The sequence below is a fragment of the Bos indicus genome, chromosome 14 (genome assembly GCF_029378745.1).
Source record: "Bos indicus isolate NIAB-ARS_2022 breed Sahiwal x Tharparkar chromosome 14, NIAB-ARS_B.indTharparkar_mat_pri_1.0, whole genome shotgun sequence".
NCBI lineage: Eukaryota > Metazoa > Chordata > Mammalia > Artiodactyla > Bovidae > Bos > Bos indicus.
Window position 1 is genome coordinate 81084706 of NC_091773.1, and position 25013 is coordinate 81109718.

The 25013-nt window shown below is 39.4% G+C and overlaps 1 protein-coding gene across 5 annotated transcripts in view; it reads left to right on the forward strand.

The window, feature by feature from the left end:
* Nucleotides 1–209: 209 nt before the first annotated feature.
* SNX16 (sorting nexin 16) overlaps nt 210–25013 on the forward strand; it is a 36815-nt gene continuing 12011 nt past the window's right edge. The window contains exons 1-5 of one of the 5 annotated variants that reach the window (XM_019973954.2): nt 254–398; nt 2513–2760; nt 2848–2987; nt 12782–12868; nt 20255–20403. In XM_019973954.2, coding sequence (XP_019829513.2) covers nt 2613–2760; nt 2848–2987; nt 12782–12868; nt 20255–20403 — 524 coding nt within the window. In that variant the 5' untranslated portion in view covers nt 254–398; nt 2513–2612. Of the gene's footprint in view, nt 399–742; nt 2988–12781; nt 12869–20254; nt 20404–25013 lie in introns of those variants that run through there. The other 4 variants (XM_019973953.2, XM_019973951.2, XM_070802969.1 and 1 more) reach the window with 4 other exon arrangements.

Genomic DNA, 25013 nt, shown 5'->3' on the forward strand with positions numbered 1-25013 from the left:
GGAATTGTAGTCTTCTCATCACCTGTCGTTCAAACCAGGGACCGTAGCCTCCATTTCTCAAAAGTTAACTGATAAAAATAAAGCTATGGGAAAGAAGGTAAAATCCTTACCACAAAACTAGGCTCGACCCAGGCGCCGAGGACCCCTGAGACCACAACTCACGCCCCTGAGGCGGGCGCCCTCCGCGTGACGTCATTTCCGGGAGCGGCGGCAGCCCAGCCCCTCCCTCCTCCTGGCGAGGACCCTGGGCCCGCGGCCCGCGCAGAGGCGGGCGAGGAGCCACTGTTTTCTGGAAGGGGTCACGTGAGTTCTCCGGGCGCTGTGGGTGGAGACGGAAAGCTGCGGTGAGGCAGGGTCGGAGTTAACCCTCCCGGGGCAGCGCGCCCGAGCGGGCTGAGGTAGGGAGCGGGCTGAGGAGGGGATCGCGCTGAGGTACGGAGCGCGCATAGGTGGGGAGCGGGCTGAGGTAGGTAGGAAGCGCGCTGAGGTGGGGAGCGCGGTGAGGTACGGAGCGCGCTGAGGTGGGGAGCGGGTTGAGGTAGGTGGGGAGCGCGGTGAGGTAGGTAGGGAGCGCGCTGAGGTAGGTAGGGAGCGCGCTGAGGTAGGGGGCGCGCTGAGGTGGGGAGCGCGCGGCAGCTGACACCTGCGCCCCAGTGGCGGGCGGGGGGAACTCCCACGGAGGGCCGGGAGTGCGACAGAGCCCGGGCGGCCGCCGGCTCTGCCGCGCGCCGGGGCGGAGGCGGGGGCGTCTTGGGGCCCCCGGGAGTCCGGGAGCGGGGCTCGCCGTCCCGAGCCGAGGGGCCCTGGCCTGCTCAGACCGGACCAGACCGTCCTGGGTAGTCCCGGCTCTGCGCTGCCAGCATGCGCGACCTGTCTCGCTCGCCGAGCTGCTCTGGCCACCTCACCTGCCCGTGGTCCTCCAGAGGACCGAGAGGTTCTTCTCAGAGCAGGTCGAGGCCGCGGCGCGAGTCCCGCTTGCTGTCTTCCCGCCGGGCAGCGCTGAGGGCCTCGCGAGCTCAGAGGCTGTGCGGGTCCGGTGTTCCCTGGCCCTGAGGCCTCAGGTGGTCGAGTGGCCGAGGGCAGGGCGACCCCGCCGGCCGTCAGGAGGCTGAGAGTTCAGGCTGTTATTTACTTCTTTGGGGGGAAGCCGTCGGGCGGAACCGAGGAGCGGTGAATCAGCAGCTCGGGCTTCCCGAGTGCCTGATGATGGGGAAGGGTGCCCAGAGCCACGTGCTGGGTTAGAAATGTCTGCGCGTCTCTCGGACTCTGAGCGGCTTGTCTCTTTACCTTTCTCACCAGTAGAGTTGCGTAGACGTAGTTGGATAGGTAGACCCGTTGTTATGTGCCATTTCCCGGATCTGTAATTTACTGCCATTTCGCAGCCTATGGGAAACCTTTTTTCCTGTATCATTGTGAAATTATGAGACAAGATAAACTCCTCCTTTTGACAGCAGAGCTTATGAAGTATGGGTTTTGAACATTTGTTCAGTACCTGCAGTTTATGGTGTAGCGGAATTAGGGATGGTCTGGAAACTACGAAGAACGTTTAAACTTGTAATCGTTTAATCTTGTTCGATATGTTTAACATTCATTGCGGTTTATTTTGGAGAAGGCAATGGCACCCCACTCCAGTACTCTTGCTTGGAAAATCCCATGGACGGAGGAGCCTGGTAGGCTGCAGTCCATGGGGTCGCTGAGGGTCGGACACGACTGAGCGACTTCACTTTCACTTTTCACTTTCATGCATTGGAGAAGGAAATGGCAACCCACTCCAGTATTCTTGGCTGGAGAATCCCAGGGACAGGGGAGCCTAGTGGGCTTCCGTCTATGGGGTCGCACAGAGTCGGACACGACTGAAGCGACTTAGCAGCAGCAGCAGCAGCAGTTTATTTGATTAATTTAATGTGACCAAGTTTCCCCTCCCCCCAAATCCGTTTGATCCTGGTTTTAATGAACTGTTACTTTAAGAACTGTTTATTATTTACCTTACAAGCTGTCTAAGCTTCTGGTTGACTGTCATTACTCTGGGTAATTTTTTAGTTTCCCTAGTTAAATCGGAAGGAAGTATAAATAATTTTTCTCCCTTTCTTTCCTTCCCTTTACCCTCCACTGCCTGTACGATATTTAGTAGTGTCAGGATCATAATAAAGAGAATAAAGTTTCAGGACCATCTTTATCACTTTTCCTCTTTTCAACTCCTTTATGTCCATGACGTCAGGTTACAATGACCCTTACAGCAATCCATCACGAAGAAAGAGAGGGAAAAAGGATAACATGTAATATTAGGATCAAGAAAAAGAGTGTAGAATACTTCTGCTCTCCTCATCTTGCAAACAGGAGTTCTTAGAGGTGATATTTGTGGATTAAAGAAAGAAGTTTAGGGTGTGTTTTCTTTCTAAACAAAATAATACAGTGTCACAAAATTAAAAGAAATGGATATGAGCATTTTGTTTTCTTTTGGATAATGCTCCTGATCAAATACTAATCTTTCATGTGTTCCTCTCATTTTTAGAGAGTGAATTCCTAAGAAGAAAATAATGCATTGCTTATTACTTGTTCTCTAATTGTTTGGACTCAGAAGTGTGCAAGTTTGTTACAAAAGCCAAAAGAAGATGGCAACTCCTTATGTTCCAGTTCCTATGCCCCTAGGGAACTCTGCTTCCAGTTTTGCAACCACCAGAAACCAAAGAAGTTCTTCTTTTGGGAGTATCTCAACAAGCTCAAATTCTTCCAAAGGCCAGTTAGAAGACTCAAATATGGGTAATTTTAAACAGACCAGGGTATCTGACCAAATGGAAAGCACTTCATCTGTCTGTAGCAGTCCCCTCATTAGGACTAAATTTACAGGTGCAGATTCTTCCATTGAGTATTCTGCTAGACCAAGAGAAAGTGAAGAACAAAGTCCTGAAACAGTGAATATTGAAGATAGACCTTCTACACCTATTATCCTGGGTTATGAGGTGATGGAAGAAAGAGCTAAATTTACTGTGAGTATTGACTTCTGCTATCCATCATTAGATGAAAGATTTATTAACCGGTGCTCTAAACTTGTGTTGAATGATGTTAGCCTATACTTGTAATTTCTTGAACATAAAAGTTAGTTGGTTTATACCCCTTAAGTTGGCATGCTGTTGGTATACTTTTGCTTTACTTGAATGAATTTTTGCAAACCAGACACAGTTGTGAAACCAGCACACAAATCAAGAACAGACCATTACATCATGAAGGCCTCCCCTCATGCTCTGTCAGTCAATACCCACTCTCCTGATGGCCTAGGTTAATTTTGCCTGTTTCTGTACTTCATGTTAGTGGAATTATGGAGTATTTACTCTTGGATATGGTCTCTTCAGCATACGTTTGTAAGATTCATCCTTGATCTTGCATGTAATTGTAGGCAGCTCACTTTTATTACTGATGTTACTCCTTTTTGTGAATATACTACAGCTTATCCGTCCTACTGCTGAAGGGCATTTTAATCATTTCCAGTTTGGGACTTTTACAGATACTGCTGCAAACCTGTTAGTACTTGTCCCTCAGTAAACACATGTACTCACTTCTGTTAAAGTCCTAAGAATAAAGTTTCTGGATCATCTGCCCAGATTTAGAAGATACTGATGAACATTGTACCAGAGTGGCCATACTAAGTTATACTCCTTTAAGCAGTGTATGAGAATTCTAGTTATTCCACATCTTCCCAGTTCAGTTCAGTCACTGAGTCGTGTCCTCTGTGACCCCATGGACCGCAGCACGCCAAGCTTCCCTCCATCACCAACTCCTGGAGCTTACTCAGACTGATGTCCATTGAGTCTGTGATGCCATCCAACCATTTCATCCTCTGACGTCCCCTTCTCCTCCCACCTTCAGAATTCTAGTTATTCCACACCTTCCCAACATGTAGTATTTTTTTTTTCATTTTAGCTTTTCTAGTGAGTAGAATGATACATTGTGGTTTTAATTTGCCTTTAAGACTTTTTTTTTTTTTTTTTTTTTGCCCATTTGAGTATTCTCTTTTCTGAAATGTCTGTTCAAGACTTTTGTTCATTTTTCTTTTGGGAGGTCTTTTCTACTTTGATTTATAGTTTCTTGTGCATTTTGTACATAAGTCCTTTTTCAGAACATGTGTTGTGACTATCATCTCTCACTCTGTGATTTGCCTTCCTTAATGGTTCATTTGATAATCAAGAGTTCTTAGTTTTAATATAGTCCAGCACATTAAATTTTTTTTTACAGTTAGCCCTTTTTAAAATCTGCCTCCTTCCAGGTTACAAGTATGTTGTCCTATGTTTTCTTCTAAGAGCTTTATTGTTGGACCTTTCATAGTTAGAGCTATAAACTGTCTGGAATTGATTTTTGTCCATGGTATGAAGTAAGAGTCAAGACACATTTTTTTCTCCCTAAAATCAGGTTTTTATTGAAAAGACAACTCTATCTCCTTTGCATTTGCTTTGTTGCCTATGTCACAATCAGGTGACCATAAGTGTATGGGTCTGATTCTGTGTTCTATTTCTCCCTTCTTTACTGGTTTCACCCTGTCTTAATTACTAAGGCCCGATGGTAGTCAATACTACCATCTGGTAGCTAAGTACTGTAGCTTTGCTGTTCCTCTTCAGGGTTGTTTTGGCCCTTTGCACTGAGATTGTATTAAATCTATCTAGAGAGAACTGACGTATTTATAGTACCGAGTCTTTGAATCTATGAACCTAAACCATGTCAGTAAGTCTTTAACTTATTTAAATAATACTTAATTAATTTTAAATAATTTTAAATAATATTTTAATAAGTTATTAAATAATATTTTAAATAATAGTTTTCAGGGCAGAAATCTTAACCTCTTTTGCTAAGATTGATTACTGGGTATGGATATTGTTTGATATTCTCTACATCTTTTAATGTTTCTGTTTCTTCATTGCTAGTTTAATCTATTTTGTCCTCATTATATATTACGTATTTATATATCCAATGACCTTGTTAAATCCATGTATAAGCTTGTTCTTTGAAACTGTTTCTTCTTTCTCTTGGATTTTCTGGAAGTAATGATTTCATATTTACTTCAATATTTCATGTTGTATAGTTAATGACAGTACGGAAGGATCTTCTAGGAAAAAGAATATTGAAATTATAAAGAGGCAGTTTTTAGAGTTAAAATATTATAAGACATGATATGGATGGCAAATCGGCATGGATCTGACTTTTTTGTGAGTGATTTTTGGACATTATAATAAATCGGTAGCTCATTTCTGTACGGTGACCTACCTTCTGTATGCAAGAATAAGCATTCACTGAGGTAATATTGTGAAAAGTTTGTATATAAAGTCTTTCAAGACAATACAGAGGAAGAAATAAATGACACATATAAAATCAATCATATTCACCTATTTATTAATTTAGCGTTTTTGGAGTACGAGTTATGTGCCAAGCCCTCTTCCAGGTAATAGTGGTACAGGAGCTCAACTGAACATATGAAAGATAGATAAGCAATTTTATTCTTAATATTAGTTTGTCACATGGTGATAAGTGCTATACAGAAGAATCAAAAGGGGGAAAGAAATAGTTTCTTGAAACCAGAGTTGCAGTTTAAGTGGCACTGCCAGTCATGGCCTCACAGGAAAGATGTAGCACTAGGAGAAAATGACAGGGACAGACAGGGAGGCCTGGCATGCTGCAGTCCCATGGGGTCGCAAAGAGTCGGACACGACTGAGCCACTGAACTGAAGAGAAAATGAGCCATGACAATACCCAGGACGTTGAAAGGGGAGGGAAGGGGCTTCCCAGACAGGTGGTGTAACTGCCGAGACCCTCATGGCTAACAGCAGGATAATCAGTGGGGAGAGATGTAGGAACTGAGGTAACAGCAAGGGAGTGTGACCCCCAGTTCAAATAGAGCACAGAAGCCTTTATAAGGCCTTTAGAGTTTCCCCCATTTTGAGCTGGGAATCTCAAAAAGATTTTAAAAGGGAAAATCAGATGATCTGACTTAAGCTTTTTAAAAGCTCCTTCTGGCTGCTGAATTGAGACTAGATTTTGTGGGAGAAAAAGGAAGGCAGGAGGCGGTTAGGTTCTTGCAGTAATCCATGGGACATATGGTGGTGTGCACCAGGTGAGGGAAGGGGGCCTGAGAAATTGTCAGATTCTGGAGATGTCTTGAAGAGAGAGCCTTTGGATGGGGGAGATGGAGAAAGCAAAAATGATCCCAACGCTTCTCACCTAAACAATGTGAAAAGTAGAGTTGCCATTTAATGAAATGGCAGATTTTGAGGGAAAGACCAGAATTTGTTTTTGCACATGCTAGGTTTGAAACATTTGTTAGACATCAAGTGGAGATGTCAGTTATGTGTGTGTATATATGAGGGTGTACACATGTATATATATTTTATCTCTCTCTATATATATATATTCAGTTCAGTTGCTCAGTCAAGTCCGACTCTTTGCGACCCCATGAATTACAGCACGCCAGGCCTCCCTGTCCATCACCAACTCCTGGAGTTCACTCAAACTCACGTCCATCGAGTTGGTGATGGCATCCAGCCATCTCATCCTCTGTCGTCCCCTTCTCCTCCTGCCCCCAATCCCTCCCAGCATCAGAGTCTTTTCCAATGAGTCAACTCTTCGCATGAGGTGGCCAAAGTACTGGAGTTTCAGCTTTAGCATCATTCCTTCCAAAGAACACCCAGGACCGATTTCCTTTAGAATAGACTGATTGAATCTCCTTGCAGTCCAAGGGACTCTCAAGAGTCTTCTCCAACACCACAGTTCAAAAGCATCAATTCTTTGGCACTCAGCTTTCTTCACAGTCCAACTCTCACATCCATACATGACCACTGGAAAAACCATAGCCTTGACTAGACAGACCTTTGTTGGCAAAGTAATGTCTCTGCTTTTGAATATGCTATCTAGGTTGGACATAACTTTCCTTCCAAGGAGTAAGCGTCTTTTAATTTCATGGCTGCAGTCACCATCTGCAGTGATTTTGGAGCCCCCCCAAAAATAAAGTCTGACACTGTTTCCACTGTTTGCCCATCTGTTTGCCATGAAGTGATGGGACCAGATGCCATGATCTTCGTTTTCTGAATGTTGAGCTTTAAGCCAACTTTTTCACTCTCCTCTTTCACATTCATCAACAGACTTTTTAGTCATATATTCAGTGTTCACTTTAGGGGAGAGGTCTAAGCTAGAGTTACAAGCTTGAGAGTGTTAGATTTGTCAAATAATTTCACCTTGGTATATTTCTTTGAATTGATCTCTTAACTGAAGAAAGTTTAGGAAAAACTGGCAAGGTCTTATATATAGAGAGAGTGTCACGTCTTTGAAAAGTGATTAAAAACAAAAAGTAGGGAGGGGTGGTGAGCAGGTTCCAGAAAGAGTCACGGCATGGACTTCTTTGGTAATGTTTTGTTTCTTCCTCTTTTACTCGGTACATGGTGTGTTTACTCTGTGAGAATCCATTAAGTGGTATACTGAAGTTTTTGTGCTTTTCTGTATATATTTTATGATTAGTGTATGTGTCTACATTTGTTTACTTAAAGCACAGGCTACATAAAACAAGAGTACAAAGTGTAGTATACACTAAGTTTCAAATAAAGGGTAGAGACAATAACTGCTATTAGAATTTAGAGGAAGCAATGATCAGTATTGTACATAGTTTTCATTGAAGTACCACTTAAACAAGTAGATAGGAGAGCTTTCTAGGACAAATAAAGCAAAAATCTATCCTGTGTTTTTCCTAGAGAAAAAAGGAGTGTTTAGAGACCACTGTGAAGGGTAGCAGTTAGAAAAGGCTCATTTTTTTTAAAACAGAAAAAATAAAGTCAATGTGTTTTGTGTACAGTTGAAGTAATTATCATATGAAGTTGACTTTTATCATGCATCAGTTATTCACAGTCAAAAGTATTAAAGTCAGTTTATCCCTTTTTGAATTAGTAACTTCTAAAAAGAATATTGACTAGTTTTCTGTGAGTATGGTTTCAGTGTGTCTGCCCTCTGATGCCCTCTTGCAACACCTATGATCTAACTTGGGTTTCTCTTGCCTTGGGCGTGGGGTATCTTTTCACAGCTGCTCCAGCAAAGCACAGCCATTGCTCCTTACCTTGGACGAGGGGTATCTCCTCACCGCTGCCCTTCCTGACCTTCAACGTGGGATAGCTCCTCTAGGCCCTCCTGCACCCGCGCAGCCACCGCTCCTTAGACGTGGGGTTGGTCCTCCTGGCCGCCACCCCTGGTCTCGGGCGTGGGGTCATGGTGGAGAGATCTGACAGAATGTGGTCCACTGGAGAAGGGAATGGCAAACCACTTCAGTATTCTTGCCTTGAGAACCCCGTGAACAGTATGAAAAGGCAAAATGATAGGGTACTGAAAGAGGAACTCCCCAGGTCAGTAGGTGCCCAATATGCTACTGGAGATCAGTGGAGAAATAACTCCAGAAAGAATGAAGGGGTGGAGCCAAAGCAAAAAGAATACCCAGCTGTGGATATGACTGGTGATAGAAGCAAGGTCCAATGCTATAAGAGCAATATTGCATATTTGGAATATTGCTCAACCTGGAATATCAGGTCCACGAATCAAGGCAAATTGGAAGCGGTCAAACAAGAGATGGCAAGGGTGAATGTCGACATTCTAGGAATCAGTGAACTAAAATGGACTGGAATGGGTGAATTTAACTCAGATGACCATTATATCTACTACTGTGGGCAGGAATCCTGCAGAAGAAATGGAGTAGCCATCATGGTCAACAAAAGAGTCCAAAATGCAGTACTTGGATGCAATTTCAAAAACAACAGAATGATCTCTGTTTGTTTCCAAGGCAAACCATTCAATATCACAGTAATCCAAGTCTGTGCCCCAACGAGTAACGCTGAAGAAGCTGAAGTTGAACAGTTCTATGAAGACCTACAAGACCTTTTCGAACTAACACCCCAAAAAGATGTCCTTTTCATTATAGGGGATTGGAATGCAAAAGTAGGAAGTCAAGAAACACCTGGAGTAACAGGCAAATTTGGCCTTCGAATACGGAATGAAGCAGGACAAAGACTAATAGAGTTTTGCCAAGAAAATGCGCTGGTCATAGCAAACACCCTCTTCCAACAACACAAGAGAAGACTCTACACATGATCATCACCAGATGGTCAACACCAAAATCAGATTGATTATATTCTTTGCAGCCAAAGATGGAGAAGCTCTATACAGTCAACAAAAACAAGACCAGGAGCTGACTGTGGCTCAGATCATGAACTCCTTATTACCAAATTCAGACTGAAATTGAAGAAAGTAGGGAAAACCACTAGACCATTCAGGTATAACCTAAACCAAATCCCTTATGATTATACAGTGGAAGTGAGAAATAGCTTTAAGGGCCTAGATCTGATAGATAGAGTGCCTGATGAACTATGGACTGAGGTTCATGACATGGTACAGGAGACAGGGATCAAGACCATCCCCATGGAAAAGAAATGCAAAAAAGCAAAATGGCTGTCTGGGGAGGCCTTACAAATAGCTGTGAAAAGAAGAGAAGCAAAAAGCAAAGGACAAAAGGAAAGACATAAGCATCTGAATGCAGAGTTCCAAAGAATAGCAAGAAAAGATAAGAAAGCCTTCCTCAGCGATCAATGCAAAGAAATAGAGGAAAACAACAGAATGGGAAAGACTAGGGATCTCTTCAAGAAAATTAGAGATACCAATGGAACATTACATGCAAAGATGGGCTCGATAAAGGACAAAAATGGTATGGACCTAACAAAAGCAGAAGATATGAAGAGAGGTGGCAAGAATACACAGAACTGTACAAAAAAGATCTTCACGACCAAGATAATCACAATGATGGGATCACTGACCTAGAGCCAGACACCCTGGAATGTGAAGTCAAGTGGGCCTTAGAAAGCATCACTACGAACAAAGCTAGTGGAGGTGATGGAATTCCAGTTGAGCTATTCCAAATCCTGAAAGATGATGCTGTGAAAGTGCTGCACTCAATATGCCAGCAAATTTGGAAAACTCAGCAGTGGCCACGGGACTGGAAAAGGTCAGTTTTCATTCCAATCCCAAAGAAAGGCAATGCCAAAGAATGCTCAAACTACTGCACAATTGCACTCATCTCACATGCTAGTAAAGTAATGCTCAAAATTCTCCAAGCCAGGCTTCAGCAATACATGAACCATGAACTTCCAGATGTTCAAGCTGGTTTTAGAAAAGGCAGAGGAACCAGAGATCAAATTGCCAGCATCTGCTGGATCATGGAAAAAGCAAGAGAGTTCCAGAAAAACATCTATTTCTGCTTTATTGACTATGCCAAAGCCTTTGACTGTGTGGATCACAATAAACTGTGGGAAATTCTGAAAGAGATGGGAATACCAGACCACCTGACCTGCCTCTTGAGAAACCTCTATGCAGGTCAGGAAGCAACAGTTAGAACTGGACATGGAACAACAGACTGGTTCCAAATAGGAAAAGGAGTACGTCCAGGCTGTATATTATCACCCTGCTTACTTAACTTATATGCCGAGTACATCATGAGAAATGCTGGGCTGGAAGAAACACAAGCTGGAATCAAGATTGCCAGGAAAAATATCAATAACCTCAGATATACAGATGACACCACCCTTATGGCAGAAAGTGAAGAGGAACTCAAAAGCCTCTTGATGCAAGTGAAAGTGGAGAGTGAAAAAGTTGGCTTAAAGCTCAACATTCAGAAAACGAAGATCATGGCATCTGGTCCCATCACTTCATGGGAAATATGTGGGGAAACAGTGGAAACAGTGTCAGACTTTATATTCTGGGGCTCCAAAATCACTGCAGATGGTGACTGCAGCCATGAAATTAAAAGATGCTTACTCCTTGGAAGGAAAGTTATGTCCAACCTAGATAGCATATTCAAAAGTAGAGACATTACTTTGCCAACAAAGGTCTGTCTAGTCAAGGCTATGGTTTTTCCTGTGGTCATGTATGGATGTGAGAGTTGGAGTGTGAAGAAGGCTGAGCGCCAAAGAATTGATGCTTTTGAACTGTGGTGTTGGAGAAGACTCTTGAGAGTCCCCTTGGACTGCAAGGAGATCCAACCAGTCCATTCTGAAGGAGATCAGCCCTGGGATTTCTTTGGAAGGAATGATGCTAAAGCTGAAACTCCAGTACTTTGGCCACCTGATGCCAAGAGTTGACTCATTGGAAAAGACTCTGATGCTGGGAGGGATTGGGGGCAGGAGGAGAAGGGGACGACAGAGGATGAGATGGCTGGATGACATCACTGACTCGATGGACATGAGTTTGAGTGAATTCCGGGAGTTGGTGATGGACAGGGAGGCCTGGCGTGCTGTAATTCATGGGGTCGCAAAGAGTCGGACACGACTGAGCGACTGAACTGAACTGAACTAAAGAAGAAAATTTACTTTTCATTCCCTGCATGACTATTTTACATCAGGACTTTCTGGATACTTTACAGGGCATCTAAATAATCTCCATCCTCACCTTTATATGTTGCAAAGATAAATTATTTACTTTTTACTTGAAAACTAAAGAATCCAATCTAACCCTTGCTGATTCTCTCCCTTCAAAGGGAGAAGAATCAAATGGTAAGGATGATCAACAATCCCTAACTAATAAATTGTCTCTTGATCATCCACTAGAATTTTGAGTCATACTTGTAATTTAAAATTTCCTTATTTTTAGTGTTAAAAAAAGTAAAAAGAAACTGATGAAATTATATTTAGTAATGTATTTTGTTTAATATATTTAAAGTATGATCATTTCAACATGTAACCAATATATAATATTTTTAATGAAGTATTGTTACATCTTTTTTCATACTAAGTCTTTGAAATCTGGTCTATATTACACTCACAGCATGTTTCAAAGTCACATTTCAAGTATTCTATAGCCACTTGCAGCTAGAGTGCAGCTCTAGAACTACAATTGAAAGTTATTCCACACCTTAACTTGAAGGAAAAAAGTTACTGTTTTTAAGAGAGTTTCACTCATTCAGTAGATAGTTATTGAGTACATTTTGTGTGTCACGTATTTAGCTTAGCTCAAACCACTGTACCAAAAACTACTAGGAGTTGTTTCTCTGAGATTCTGTTGTAAATAGTATTTCTTCGCAATAAACTCTAAAATTATCCTTAGAAAATATAGAATCTAGCTTTCTCTTAAGTACCTTTTAAAATATTGACTTGCTGCAACCAAATTTTTCTATTCAGTAGCCTAGAAAATTGTACATAATTATAGAAATGTAAACTTTCATCTAATACGGATATTTTCTACTTTGTATTTCATCCTTGAAGATTAAAACATCTAATTTATTAGAAAACTTTGCTTGGCAGTTATTGAGTTTAAAAATTAAATTGTGTAAGACAATAGTGGCTACTTTTCATATTAATTTTAGAACATATTAGCGTAAAATATCGGAGAAGGCAATGGCACCCCACTCCAGTACTCTTGCCTGGAGAATCCCAGGGACAGGGGAGCCTGGTGTGCTGCCATCTATGGGGCCACACAGAGTCGGACATGACTGAAGTGACTTCAGCAGCATAAAATATATTTTAGAGGCTGATGAGTTTATTTATTATTAGTGTGTTTCAGAAAAGCATTTTGCCTCAAATTTGTCAGTCCTGAGAAAAAAATCTTTGCTTTTGGTTCCTACATTCGATTGAACATTTGATGGCCTAAATAATTTCTGAATTTTTTAACATAATAATTGTTACCATCTGCCTTTTCAAATGTTTTAAAATTATTTGTCTTAAATTTTAAAATATTTATAGAAATATATTTTAAAGCTCTCTGTCTCTCACTCTCTCCATAGGTATATAAAATATTAGTAAAGAAGACCCCAGAAGAAAGCTGGGTAGTTTTTAGAAGATACACTGACTTCTCTAGGCTTAATGATAAAGTAAGTACTTTAATAAATCTAAACCTAACTTTTCAGTCTGGAATTATAATCTGTTCCTGGAGTTCTCCTGTTGTTACTTGTTTTTTCTCCTTTGTTAATTATTTAAGTGAAGTCAAATCTTTGCTATTTCCTAACAACTGTTTCATTTAATTTTAAGAGTCTGAATTCCCATCTCTACATATAACTTCCTTTTGTTGGAAACAAAAAATTACTTTTAATATTAAAAAAGTGAAAACCTTAAAATTGGCAACAGAAATATGGTTATTTACATAATCTTATAACTTTGAAAAGATGTATGTGTATAAGACCCCCAAAATCTTACGACTGTAGAAGAATGAAAAAAAAATTTAGCACATTGTGGTTAGTTTTCTTTACTGTGTTACAAATTATCACAAACTTTGTGGCTTAAAACACACCTCTTCATTATTTAGAGATTTGGAGCGCTCAGCTGGGTTTGCTGCTTAGGGTCAAACAAGGTCAAAATCAAAAAATTGACTGGCCTCTTATCTGGAGGCTCTGGGAGGGAATCAGCTTTCAGTATCGTTGTTGGCAGAGTTTGGTTTCTTGTGATTGTGAGACAAGGTCCCTGTTTCCTTGCTGGTTGTCAGCCAAAGGTTGTTCTTGGCCCATAGATACTATTCTTCAGGTCTTGCACACGACCCTTCCATCTTTAAAGTCAGCAAGAGTTGGTCAAGTTTTTCTTGTGCTAGAATATCTCTGGCTTTCTCTTTTGTCACCAGCCAGGAAGAAGCTTTACCTTTATAGAGCTTGAGTGATAAGATTAAGCTCATGTAAATAGTTTTCCTGTCTTAAGGTCAACTCAATAGTAACCCTAATTGCATGTACAAAATCTTTTTTGCTGTGTAACAAGGAAACACAGAGGCTTCACCAGGGGCAAAGGTCATGGGTCCATCTAGAATTCACATATGCCCACTGCACATGTGAAACAGACAAAGAAAATAATAATAAACCGCAGTACATTAAGTACCCTTAAAAATAAGTAACAAGAAGCACCCCAAAATAGAAAATTCAGCAATTGATATGAACAGTGTAATCCCCAGAAGAAAGACAAATGACCACTAAATTTGGAAACCATTTACTATCACAAGTACCCCATGAAAAGAAAATTAAGACACTATTTTTCACCTGTTGGGCTTCCCTGGTGGCTCAGTGGTAAAGAATCCGCCTGCCATTGCAGCAGACATGAGTTCAGGCCCTGGTCTGGGAGGATCCCGTACACCACGGAGCGGTTGAACCCGTACACCACAACTGCTGAGCCTGTCTCCTTAGCCCGGGAGCCGCCGCTGCTGAAGGCAGTGTGCCCTGGAGCCCGCGCTTCGCAACAGGAGAGGCCGCCCCAGCAAGAGGTTCACATACTGCCATTGGAGAGCGGCCCCGCCTCTCTGCAACTAGAGGAGAGTCTGCACAGCCATGAAGACCTAGCACCACCAATAAGTAAATAAAATTACAGTTAAAGAAAAGAAAGAAAAACTATTTTAATTTTCACCTGTCAGGTTGACAGCCTTTAAGTGGTATATCTATTGTTAGAAATATAAGTCTTCCTAGAGGACATCCTAAAGCTATACATAATTTGACATGATAATTACATTTCTGGGATTTATCCTATATAATAAATTATTGATATGGGCAGGATATAGCCCTAAGGATACTTCTAATGATGTTTTATGTATTGTTTTTCTCTTTTTTCATTTTGTTTTAAATAGTTAAAAATTTTAGAACCAACCTAAATTTCTAACACTAGGGAACTGATTGAGTAAATTGCAGTAAGATTTCAGTAGAGAAACAGCAGCTGAAGTGTTCACAGGGCTGGAGGAAAATCAGGTAGGACAGATAGGGGTAACTGGTATTTAAGAAACCAAGAGAAAAAGCATTTTTCCAAAAGAAGCAAGCAGTTTATGATGCTTCGGAGAGGCCAAATAAGATGACCTTGGACCACGGATTACTCCCTACTTTTGATAGATGTTGAGTAGAGGGAACTTCATGGGTCCTACTTTCCCACCTGCCGTATTTCCTATTGCTTTCTTGGACTCTCAAAACTTCTCAAGTTGGTATGTTCTTAAAACTTTTGGTGATGGGAAATTCCATTTATGTGACTTAGCAACCGCTAGGATGCCAAAAAGCTTCCACCATTCTTAAACCTCAGTTTCAATGAAAAGGTAAAATATAAAATGCTAAACTGTTTTATTCTTAATTAAGGTATTGTTAAGATGACTTATTGCAACATGTCAAAGTACTTAATATTATTTCTAAGATATTTACATAATATATAAATTTTATTTTCTGTACCTGAGTTTTTATTTTACATGGTTGATTTAAAAACCTGTAATTCTTTACTTCTGTTCATCTTTTTAAATAGTTAAAACACACAAGAATACCAAAGTGATTCATTAAGTTACCACATACTTCAGTGGAATTCTTAGCTTTCTTATGAAATTGTTATAATTTTTGTTTATGCAGACTCATTTCTGACAGTCTCAGTTCAGAGCTATTTCATCCTTTATGACTTTTGTTCTCCTCAGGACTCAACTGTTATTTAGTGTTTGCTTCCTTTTATCTCTCTGGATTCATCTTTATTGCCAAAATATTTCTTGCCTTAGGCAAGCTGGGATTTAGATTGCTCTTAAGGTTTTGAAAAAAGATGTTAATAGAAGTTTAATTTAAGTCTTGTAAATATCTCCTTGATACTCTTAAGTTGGGCACTTAAAATTAATAAGTGTATATGTCAGTCTTCTAGGTACCAGAAAGAGCTCCATTCATCACCTGATTTTACTGGCAAGAGTCAAAAATGTGTGTCAGACAGCAGCAGCCACACAGTTTAAATGGTAGTTATTATTTTTATAATTGTTAAAGTAAAATCTTAGCATCTTTAAATCATGAAATTTTTGAGTTCATCACTGTGCTAGGAATTTGGTATCATATAGAAACTATACAGATCTGATTCTAACTTTGAGGAGTTTACATTTTCCATTTTTCTATAGCAGTGAGAAAAAAATAGCCAGTTGACAATGTGAAAATCATTTTAGTTAAAATAACACTGTTTAGAAAGAGAAATTTTTTCTTCCTCTTTTTTTAACTTACTGGGTTATAATCTGGCTTCAGCTTCTCTAGGAGTTTTTAAGAGCCTCTTCTGAGAAAGTCAGAGGGCAAAGTCATGAGCAAGGTCTGGAACACAGTTCTCAGAGTTGCGGCATCTGGCAGAGTTGTAGAGCAGACTGGTGATGAATAGTTTGCAGAAATGTGGCCGTGAGAGTGGGGTTTTCTTTATTTTCTACTAGAAACCTCACTATTTTCTACTTCCAGTTTGCAGAAGCAGTTTAAAGCTGAGTAATTCTCTGAGGTAAAATGATTATTCTCAATTGGTTCCACCCAGCAGAACATAGAGAGGAAGCAGAACCATTATCAGCCCACTGTCAAGACAAGCAGAGCTCATATGAAAATCTGGGCTAAGCTCAACCAAGCATTCAGTCCTTCCATTAAAAAGAAATTCATGGTAATCTTCAACTGTCTGTCTCTTAGGTCACACTGTCCTGAACTGCCCCAAACTGACTGACATCAGGCGGTTACAAAGCTGCCTTTCACTATCTTTCTAGGGTTTGTTCACTTTTTCCGTTGTTGGGTTTTGTTTCCTTTGTGTTGTGTCTTCTTTCTTGGATCATGGTCTCCTCGTGGTAGAACTAACCCTTCAGTGGCTTCTTGAGGAAGACCACATGGGAAGTGGTATCCTTCAGACCCCACACATCTAAATGCTCACTCTGTTTTCACACTTGGTTGAAATGTGGGCTGGGTATAGAATTCTAAGTTGGAAAATGTTCTTTCAGAATTTTGAAGACATTAAGCTATTTTATCTTGTTAGTGTTGCATATTGCCCTTGAGAAGTCCAAAGCTGTTCTTGCTCCATATCACTTGCCATGTCACCTGTTTTTTTCTTCTTTAGAAGTCTTTTGAATCTTCTCTGTGTAATTAATCTGAAATTTCACAGTAACCTTTTTTTTTTGCCACCTTCTAAATTTATTTTTTAATTGAAGAAAAATTACGTTACAGAATTGTGTTGGTTTCTGCTAACCATCAACATGAGCAGCCAATGGGAATTTGCTGTATGACTCAGGGTACTCAAACCAGGGCTCTCTAACAAGCTGTAGGGTGGGTTGGGGAGGGAGGTGGGAGGGAGGTTTCAAGAGGAAGGGGACACACGATGACTTTTTGTGGGTTCTTTTCTTGTATTAACTTAGACACTCTGTGGGCAGTGCATGTCTTTCAGTTCAGAGAAGTGTTTTTGAATTGCTTTAGTAATGAATTCCTCCCTTCTGTGTTCTCTCTGTCACCTTGTAAAACAGACCTTTGGGCTGATTCTATATGATTCTGGATCTTTTCCTCCCCGTTTACTATTTTTTGTTGTTGTTGCTATTTTGAAGGCAATTTTCCTTTCTCTTTCTAAGACCATCTTTTCTCTGAATGTCCTCTCTTTTGGTCATCTTATTCTTATTTCTTAATGTAGTATCTTAATCCATTGACTGCCTTAGTGATTGTATTTTTATTCATACTTTTTCCTCTTTGTGTTGTCTTTGTTTTTCTCCTTGTGATATTTGTCTTTGTCTTCCATGTTAGTACTAGTGTGTAGTAATTCTTTGTTGTCTGCTCATGATTAAAAGTTGGGTACTAATAACTGATTGGAATCTCTTACCTCATGGTAGAGTCTTGTGTTGACTTCAAGATTCACTATATAATGGGAAAGGTGGGCTTTTGCTGGAGAGCTTCTGATTTCAAGACCTTAAAGTCATTCCTGTTGAGTTGATCGGACTCTCCAGAGGTGTTTTCCAGTCTCCTGCCTTGAGCTGCCAGTTTGTGAGCAGTTTGAGGTCTCTGTAACTACAAACTTGGAGTAAGTTTTTCTACACCTCAGGTTTCTTGGCTCTCTTGAGTCTTTGCTGCTCTCCTCGGTGCTTTTTAGTTTCCAATATGTTGTTTTAAGTGTTTTTCCTCTTTACTATAATATTAGCAGAACTCAGAAAGACAGAATTAGATGAATGTGCTCAGTTCTGCATCTTAATCCCACAGCATGTGTGTCATATTTTTAAAGGGTTTTTTATAGAAATATCAAATGCCTATTTTGATGTCATTTCACAGGAAATTTATTAAAGTTTAATGAAATATAAAAGCTACCATTTATTGGTTATTTCAAGCTAATGTATAGTTCCCAAATTGTACTTTGTTCAAAATAAAGTTATTGAATAAGCACTTATAAACACTTTGTGAAGGCCTAATTATGAAACAACTCACTCTTTTCTGAGGATTATATTTTAAGGGGAAAAAAAATCTAACCATGCATGTGGACATATGTTATGTTTAAATTTTAAAGCTTAAAATTAATTTTTTTAAAAAAGACTTTTTATTTCATCCTTACAGCTTTTATTACTTTCAAACAGTAAAAAATCAGACTCCAAGGCCAAAAATATTTACATCTTGAAATCAAATCAGAATTTTTAGTATAGAAATGTTGACAGAATGTTTTATATTTTTATTTAGCTTTTTACCCTGTGAATTTTTCTCCTTTGCTAAGTTTTTTCTTACACTGTAATGTTTTGTTTTGTATTTAAGTAATGTGAATGTACGTGGTTCCATTTCATTCATCCATTTATTGAACATAGATTGTTGACTACTTGTAATGTAGCAGGCATTATGTTAGGCATTGGGGGTGCAACTGTGTGTAAAATGGTTCTCAGTCTTAGCTGTACTTTGCACTTCCCTGGAAAGCTTTTTAAAATTACAATGCCCAGGCCATATCCCAACCACTTAAAATCCAAATATGTCAGAGGTAGGACACAGTCATTAATATAAATCCTGATTAATTATCTTCAGACAAAAGGGAGCTGTTCTACAGTGGAGCCCTCTCAGAATCTGTGTGAGTTCCTACTCAGAAGTTCCTTGGGTGATTCCAGTATGCAGCCAACATTTAGAATGAGAGTCCAAAATTAAGTAAACATTACTTAATTTGCCTCATGATAAATATCATTCAAAAAATAAGTGAAGGATTTGACAATGTGTGGCAGCTTGTGTTTTCCAAAAATGTCTGCAGCAGCACTCTCAGTCCCACATGCTTTCCCGGAATCTTGCCACTTACCATCAAGGGGTAGAATCTTGTCTCCTCTCCACCTCGAACATGGGTGAGCTTATGCCTGATCTAACTAATAGAGGACAGTGGAACTGATGCTGTGTTAATGAGGCTAGATCATAAGAAGTATATAGTTTCATCCTGGCTTTCTCTCTTGGGATGCTCCCTCTTTGAAACCCAGTCTCTATGTGGTGAGAAAGTCCACGATACATGGAGAGTCCATGTCAGGCTTGTGATTGACAGCCCCAGCTAAGGTCTCAGCAGCAAACAGCCTATTCCCGTATAAATACGTGGGAGTGAACTTCAGATGCTTCTCAACCTCAGGTGTCCAGCTGAAGTTCTAACTCATTGTGAAAGAAATAATCCATCCTCACCCTGCCCTTTAGGAATTGCCTAAAGAGTCCATGGCCTAATAAATGATTATTTTCCACCACTGAATTTTGAGGTACCTTGTTATCCAGTTATGTTAATATAGTCAGTTAATCAGAGTGTATAAAGGGAAATCTCACCCAGCTTAGAAGGTGGAAAAGCCTCCCTAAGAAAGTAAAATGTAAGCCAAATATGCAAAATGGATTATAAGCCAAAATGTAAACGTTAAAATTATGAACGTCTAGGAAAAAACATGGAAGAAAATGTTTACAGCCCTGGAGTGAGCAAAGGTTTCTTAGATAGTATCTAAAACAGCATAAATCAGAAAAGGAAAAAAAAAAAAAAGGATGAGTTAGGAAACAGTAAAGATTTTTAAATGTACTCTGTTAAGAATAACATGAAAAGTCAAAACATAGTTTGGGAGAATATGTTCATCGTACCTGTACCTGACAAAGGCCTTGTAGCTAGACTATATAAAGAACTCGGACAACTTAATCCAAAGACACGTACCCAGTTTTGTGAAAAGCAGGGGGTTCAGAAGATCTGAATAGATCCAAGCACATAAGAAGATACTTAACACCATTTGTCAACAGAGGTATGCAAATTAAAGCCACAATGAAATGCTGCTACACACCTAGTAAGATGGCTAACATTAAAATGATGGACCATACCAAGTGTTAGCAGGGACAAGGAGCACCTGTAATTCCTGTGCATACGCAACTGGTAGAAATCAAAGTAAAACAGTCAAGGCGTAAAAAGCATATCTGAATTTAAATCTTTTTTTGTAAGCTTGTTTTATGAATAGTTTCATAGAGTCGACAGGTTAGATTTTGTAGAATTCAAGTGATTTAGTTGAACATTGTATTTTCTTTTTTCTTCTTTTTCAGTTAAAAGAGATGTTTCCAGGCTTTCGATTAGCCCTTCCACCAAAACGCTGGTTTAGAGATAATTACAATGCGGAGTTTTTAGAAGATAGGCAATTAGGATTACAAGCGTTTCTTCAGAATTTAGTAGCTCACAAGGACATTGCTAACTGGTATGTAACAAATTGAATAAGAGTTTATGCATTCCAATAACTGGTTTAAACTAGAGAATAAATCTAGGACCATATTTATTCAAGCACAAAAAATATAAGGTAGGAGTATAATTACTTATCCTGTCTAAAAGCAGTAACTGTGATTTTCTTGGCTTTTTTTCAGTAAGGACTTATTTGGTGTTTGATTTATATTAACACTTCCAAAAAGTGTAGCAAAGTTAGACTTTGTATGCCATATAGTCAAACCATCCACTGAGCTGTAAACTTGAGTTCAGTATTTTAGTAATAAAACAGTAGCTAATATATTGGTAGATTTTTGGTAACTATGACACTATATAATTTTGACAATATTTTTAATTCTCCAAAGTAATACAAAAATCTTGAAATCAGGTTAATTTATACAGAGAGTGAAGTAAAAATACCAGAAACTTTTAGAGAAAGGATCAATATCCTTTCTTTATTTTTTGTATCTGAATATATTTACAAGAAAATTGCTATATGATCTGATTGCATCTGGGTATCTAATCTTGGCACTTACATTATCAGATAAATTAGAACCATTTTGAAAAAAATTAGCATTTACAGCTTCCCAGGTGCATCGGTGGTAAAGAATCCACCTGCCAGTATATGAGACAGGGGTTGGATCCCTGGGTCAGGAAGATCCCCTGGAGGAGGAAATGGCAACCCACTCCAGTGTTCTTGCCTGGAGAATCTATGGACAGAGGAGCCTGGCGGGCTGCAGTCCGTGGGGCTGCAAAAGACTCAGACACAACTTCGTGACCAAACAACAGCAGAGAGCAGTTACAGTGCAGCAATAGCATGTTGTGTAGAGACCTACTTTTGGAACGATCTTCAGCATTCTTCACCCTGTTTCCTTAGTCTTTCTTTTATTTATATCACCTCACATTGCAAGACACTCGTACTATACAAACACACCTTGCTTCCTAATGTGCGCTAAGCTCAGTGACTACGTGAGACTTCTGCCACCCTCCTCACTTTCCTCTAATAAGGTAATTGCAGGCCGAACCCCTCCTCCCGTTCCCAGACTCACTGCTGCGGTTGCCTCCCTGCCGTCTCCTTCAGACGTCTCAGTGTGACCTCAAACCTAGAACAGACGTCACAGCTCATTGTCTCACTTTCCCCCAATATTCAGCTCATTGTCTACCCAAAACCCAGTCATCTGGACACATCCCTGTCTTTTATACAATACAACTCAAATCTGTCAGCTTTTCTCCATCCTGCCATTGCCACTCTAGTCTAAAGGGTTGCCTCTCACTTAAATCACTCCTTTCCACCACTGTCTTCCTCATCCACTCCTATTTCTGTAGCCCACTGGAGCCACAGTGTCCTTTTGTAAGGCAATTTAAGTCATCCTTTCTGGGCCCTGACTACATGTCTGTCTTTCCAACCTTATGTTTCATTATTCCTCCCTGCCCCTGTTCTCTACATCAGACAGAATTGGTCTTGTACTTTTCACAGTCACCTGTTCCTTTTTTAATAAGCTGTTCCTAGAAAGGCATCTCACACTACTGCCCTTGCTCCCACAGCCCCAGCCTAGATGACTCTTTCAGGCTTCAAGCAGACTTCACTTCCTTAGGTTGGTCTCCTGACCAACCCCTCATCCATCACCACCACTAAAAATTAGGTCAAGTCTTTCTCATAGTATCTTCTCTGCTGGTTCTGAAAGTCAGTTCCTAATGCCTTAAGACACCCGTTGCATGTAACTAACTTCTCTCTAGGATAATACTAGCCGTATACCACCAGTCTTAAGAGAACTGAGAAAATAGTCACTCATATCATTGGCAATAGGATTTAATCCTCATGTGGAGTCCCAGTCGAAAAAGGCTGGTTGGAGCTTTACTTTAGTAGCCTTTCAGTTCGTAACTATTTCTGTGATTATTTGATCGTGTTCTCCCACCAGTCTGAAAGGTGCATACACAGGAGTAGGTCATGAGGCTCTTTGACCCACCATTCAGTGTGCAGGGCCTGTTAGCACAATGCAACAGTCCATGTCAAAAAGTCCTTGTTGAATGAGTGGCAGAACTGTTGATAGTTGTTATTATACTGTTTATAAGAAAAAGAGGGTGAAACAAATATGATCAAACTTAGCAATTGTGTGTTCTTGTCTAGGTGGTGGGCAGATGGATGCTCCCTACTTTTCTGTATTTTTTTTTAATATCTCTCCAAAGGGAAACAAACTCTAAAATCATAGAGAAAACCTTGAAGAAAATATATTTTATACCATACCATAAAAGACTTTTATCTCTAAGAAATCAACAAATCCTATCCCTTTTCTCTTACTCCTTATTCAGTAAACCTTTATATATTTGTATTGAAAATATGGCAAATTAAAATTGAATTTATTCTATGACTACATCATCTTTATTTAATGAAATATAGTATGAACCACTTGATAAACTCATGATTTATTGATTTTTTTAAACATTAAAAGTGTATCTTAGTTGAGCTGTATCTTTTTTTAATTATTGGTACTAGATCTCTGTAGAGTAAACATTCAAGATCCTGTTTCTAAAACTGTCCTTAGAACAGTGATAGTGGTCTTGTTCAGTTCACAGATAGATGTTTTCAGGAAAAGAAAGATTTCTTGGTCAAGTAAGTTGGGGAAAGGTTTCCTTTGACATTCCTAGAATATTAAAGGTTCTAAAGTCTTGCACAAAAACCTATAGTGTGCCTCACGCTTACTTGCCTGTGTATTTTGGTCATATATCTGAGATACTGAAGGAATTTGGTAAGATAATTTAAGTAGAACTCTATAAATAATGTATGTGTTGTTGTTCAGTCGCTAATTCATGTCCAACTCTTTGCAACTCCATGGAAATAAGATAAGTGTAGAAACCTTATGTTTGTTCTAGGGTACTGTCTTTTTCGTGAGTGATGAGTAGCATTTTTTATTTCACATTTTAAGCAGTTTTTTAATTAGTATTTAAAACATGACTTGGCAGAGGGAAGAGTTATTAATCTATATCTTAGGAATTTGTCCCTTTTCATACTAAGAAGGGTATAACAGAAATTGAGGATCTATTTACTAATCTTAATTCCTTTGAAGACTAGGCTTCTCTTCTAACAAAATAAGGGAGATTATAAACTTCTACTTGACATGATACAGATGGTGAAAGTAAAAGGAATTCAGAGAAGGGGAAGATCAGTCCTGTTTGCAGTGAACCAAACAGCACTGCAAGTAGGGAGTGGGGTTTGAGAACCGTGAATGATAGATTAAGATTACAGGTCCGTCTATGAATTTCTTCTAAGGGAGGAAGAGGGAAAAGACAGAATCCCAACTCTTCTTTATACAAACATGAAATTGCATATTTAAGAATCACTATTTAAAGTGTCAGTTAGTTTACATTACCTATTGGTACGCCTGTTAGCATCCTGTTACAGTTGGAATGGCAGCACAGAAAGTTACTGTCTTTATATGGCCAAATAATTATTTGAGATTAATTCTTTATGCGGTTCTTTCACTTTGCTTTTTGATTCCTTAGCACCTCACAACGCAGTTGAGATCCAAGGGATATTAAGAATTGTTGGTTTAAGTGTTTTAAGAGAATATTTTCAGATACACTTAGAGAATACAGAATAAAACAAAAATGTTAATATTTTCCTGATAAAATCTTTGGTTTTGTTTGTTCAATAAATGTTTATTTAGGTCTTTTATGGTATATAAAGTATTGCAGCTACACAAAGGTTCATTAGATGCTAATCCTTTATTTAAGAAAACTAAATAGGAAGAAAAAAGACACACCAAAAAACTAAAAGTTGGATATCTGTCTTTTTCAGAAGGGGAAGAAAAGAGAAAAATTTTAACTGGAGGAGTTAGAGGAGGCTTCCTAGATGGTGGTATTTAAGCTGGGTTTTGAAGAATTACTGATATTTAAACTGACAGAGAGAAAGTAAAGAAGGACTTACCAAATGAAAAGGAATACTACATCAAAATGCAGAAGCAAGCAGGCACAGTCCTGTACCCGAAACAGCATCTAATTTAGCTTGTCAAATGTGTAAAGATGGATGGAGGGGGAAGGTCTCTCATAGCTGTATAATTAAAATATAGCTATTGTTTTATCCTAGCTTCTGCTATTTTGAAATAATTACATCATTTAATCAGCACAGCAAATATCTTACTACTCCATGTTTTCAGAATTACTACACATATATCCTGATTACCATATTTTTCTTCTTAATGCTTTAAAATGCAAGAATTAAAATTATATATATTTTCCTTATATTACCATTCATCTACAAGAGGTTCAGTGCCAGAATTCAGTGTTTTAAACTCTACATCTATTTTAAAAGAAAAAAGTCCAGGTATATCTGGATTAACGGAAGCTCATTATTTAAAACAAATACTATCCAAACATTTTACATGAGGAATCAATTGAAAGAAATGAGACTCTTTACCCTTTGAAAAGAAAACTTACTTGGAGAGACATGGTAACCATATTCAGGTGTTTGAAAGTCTTGTGATGGGGAAAAGAATTAATCAAATGAGGACTTCCCTGGTGGCTCAGTGGTAAAGAATCCTCCTGCCAGTGCAGGAGACACAGGTTCAATTCCTGATCCGGGAAGATCCCACACGCCTCGGGGCAACTAAG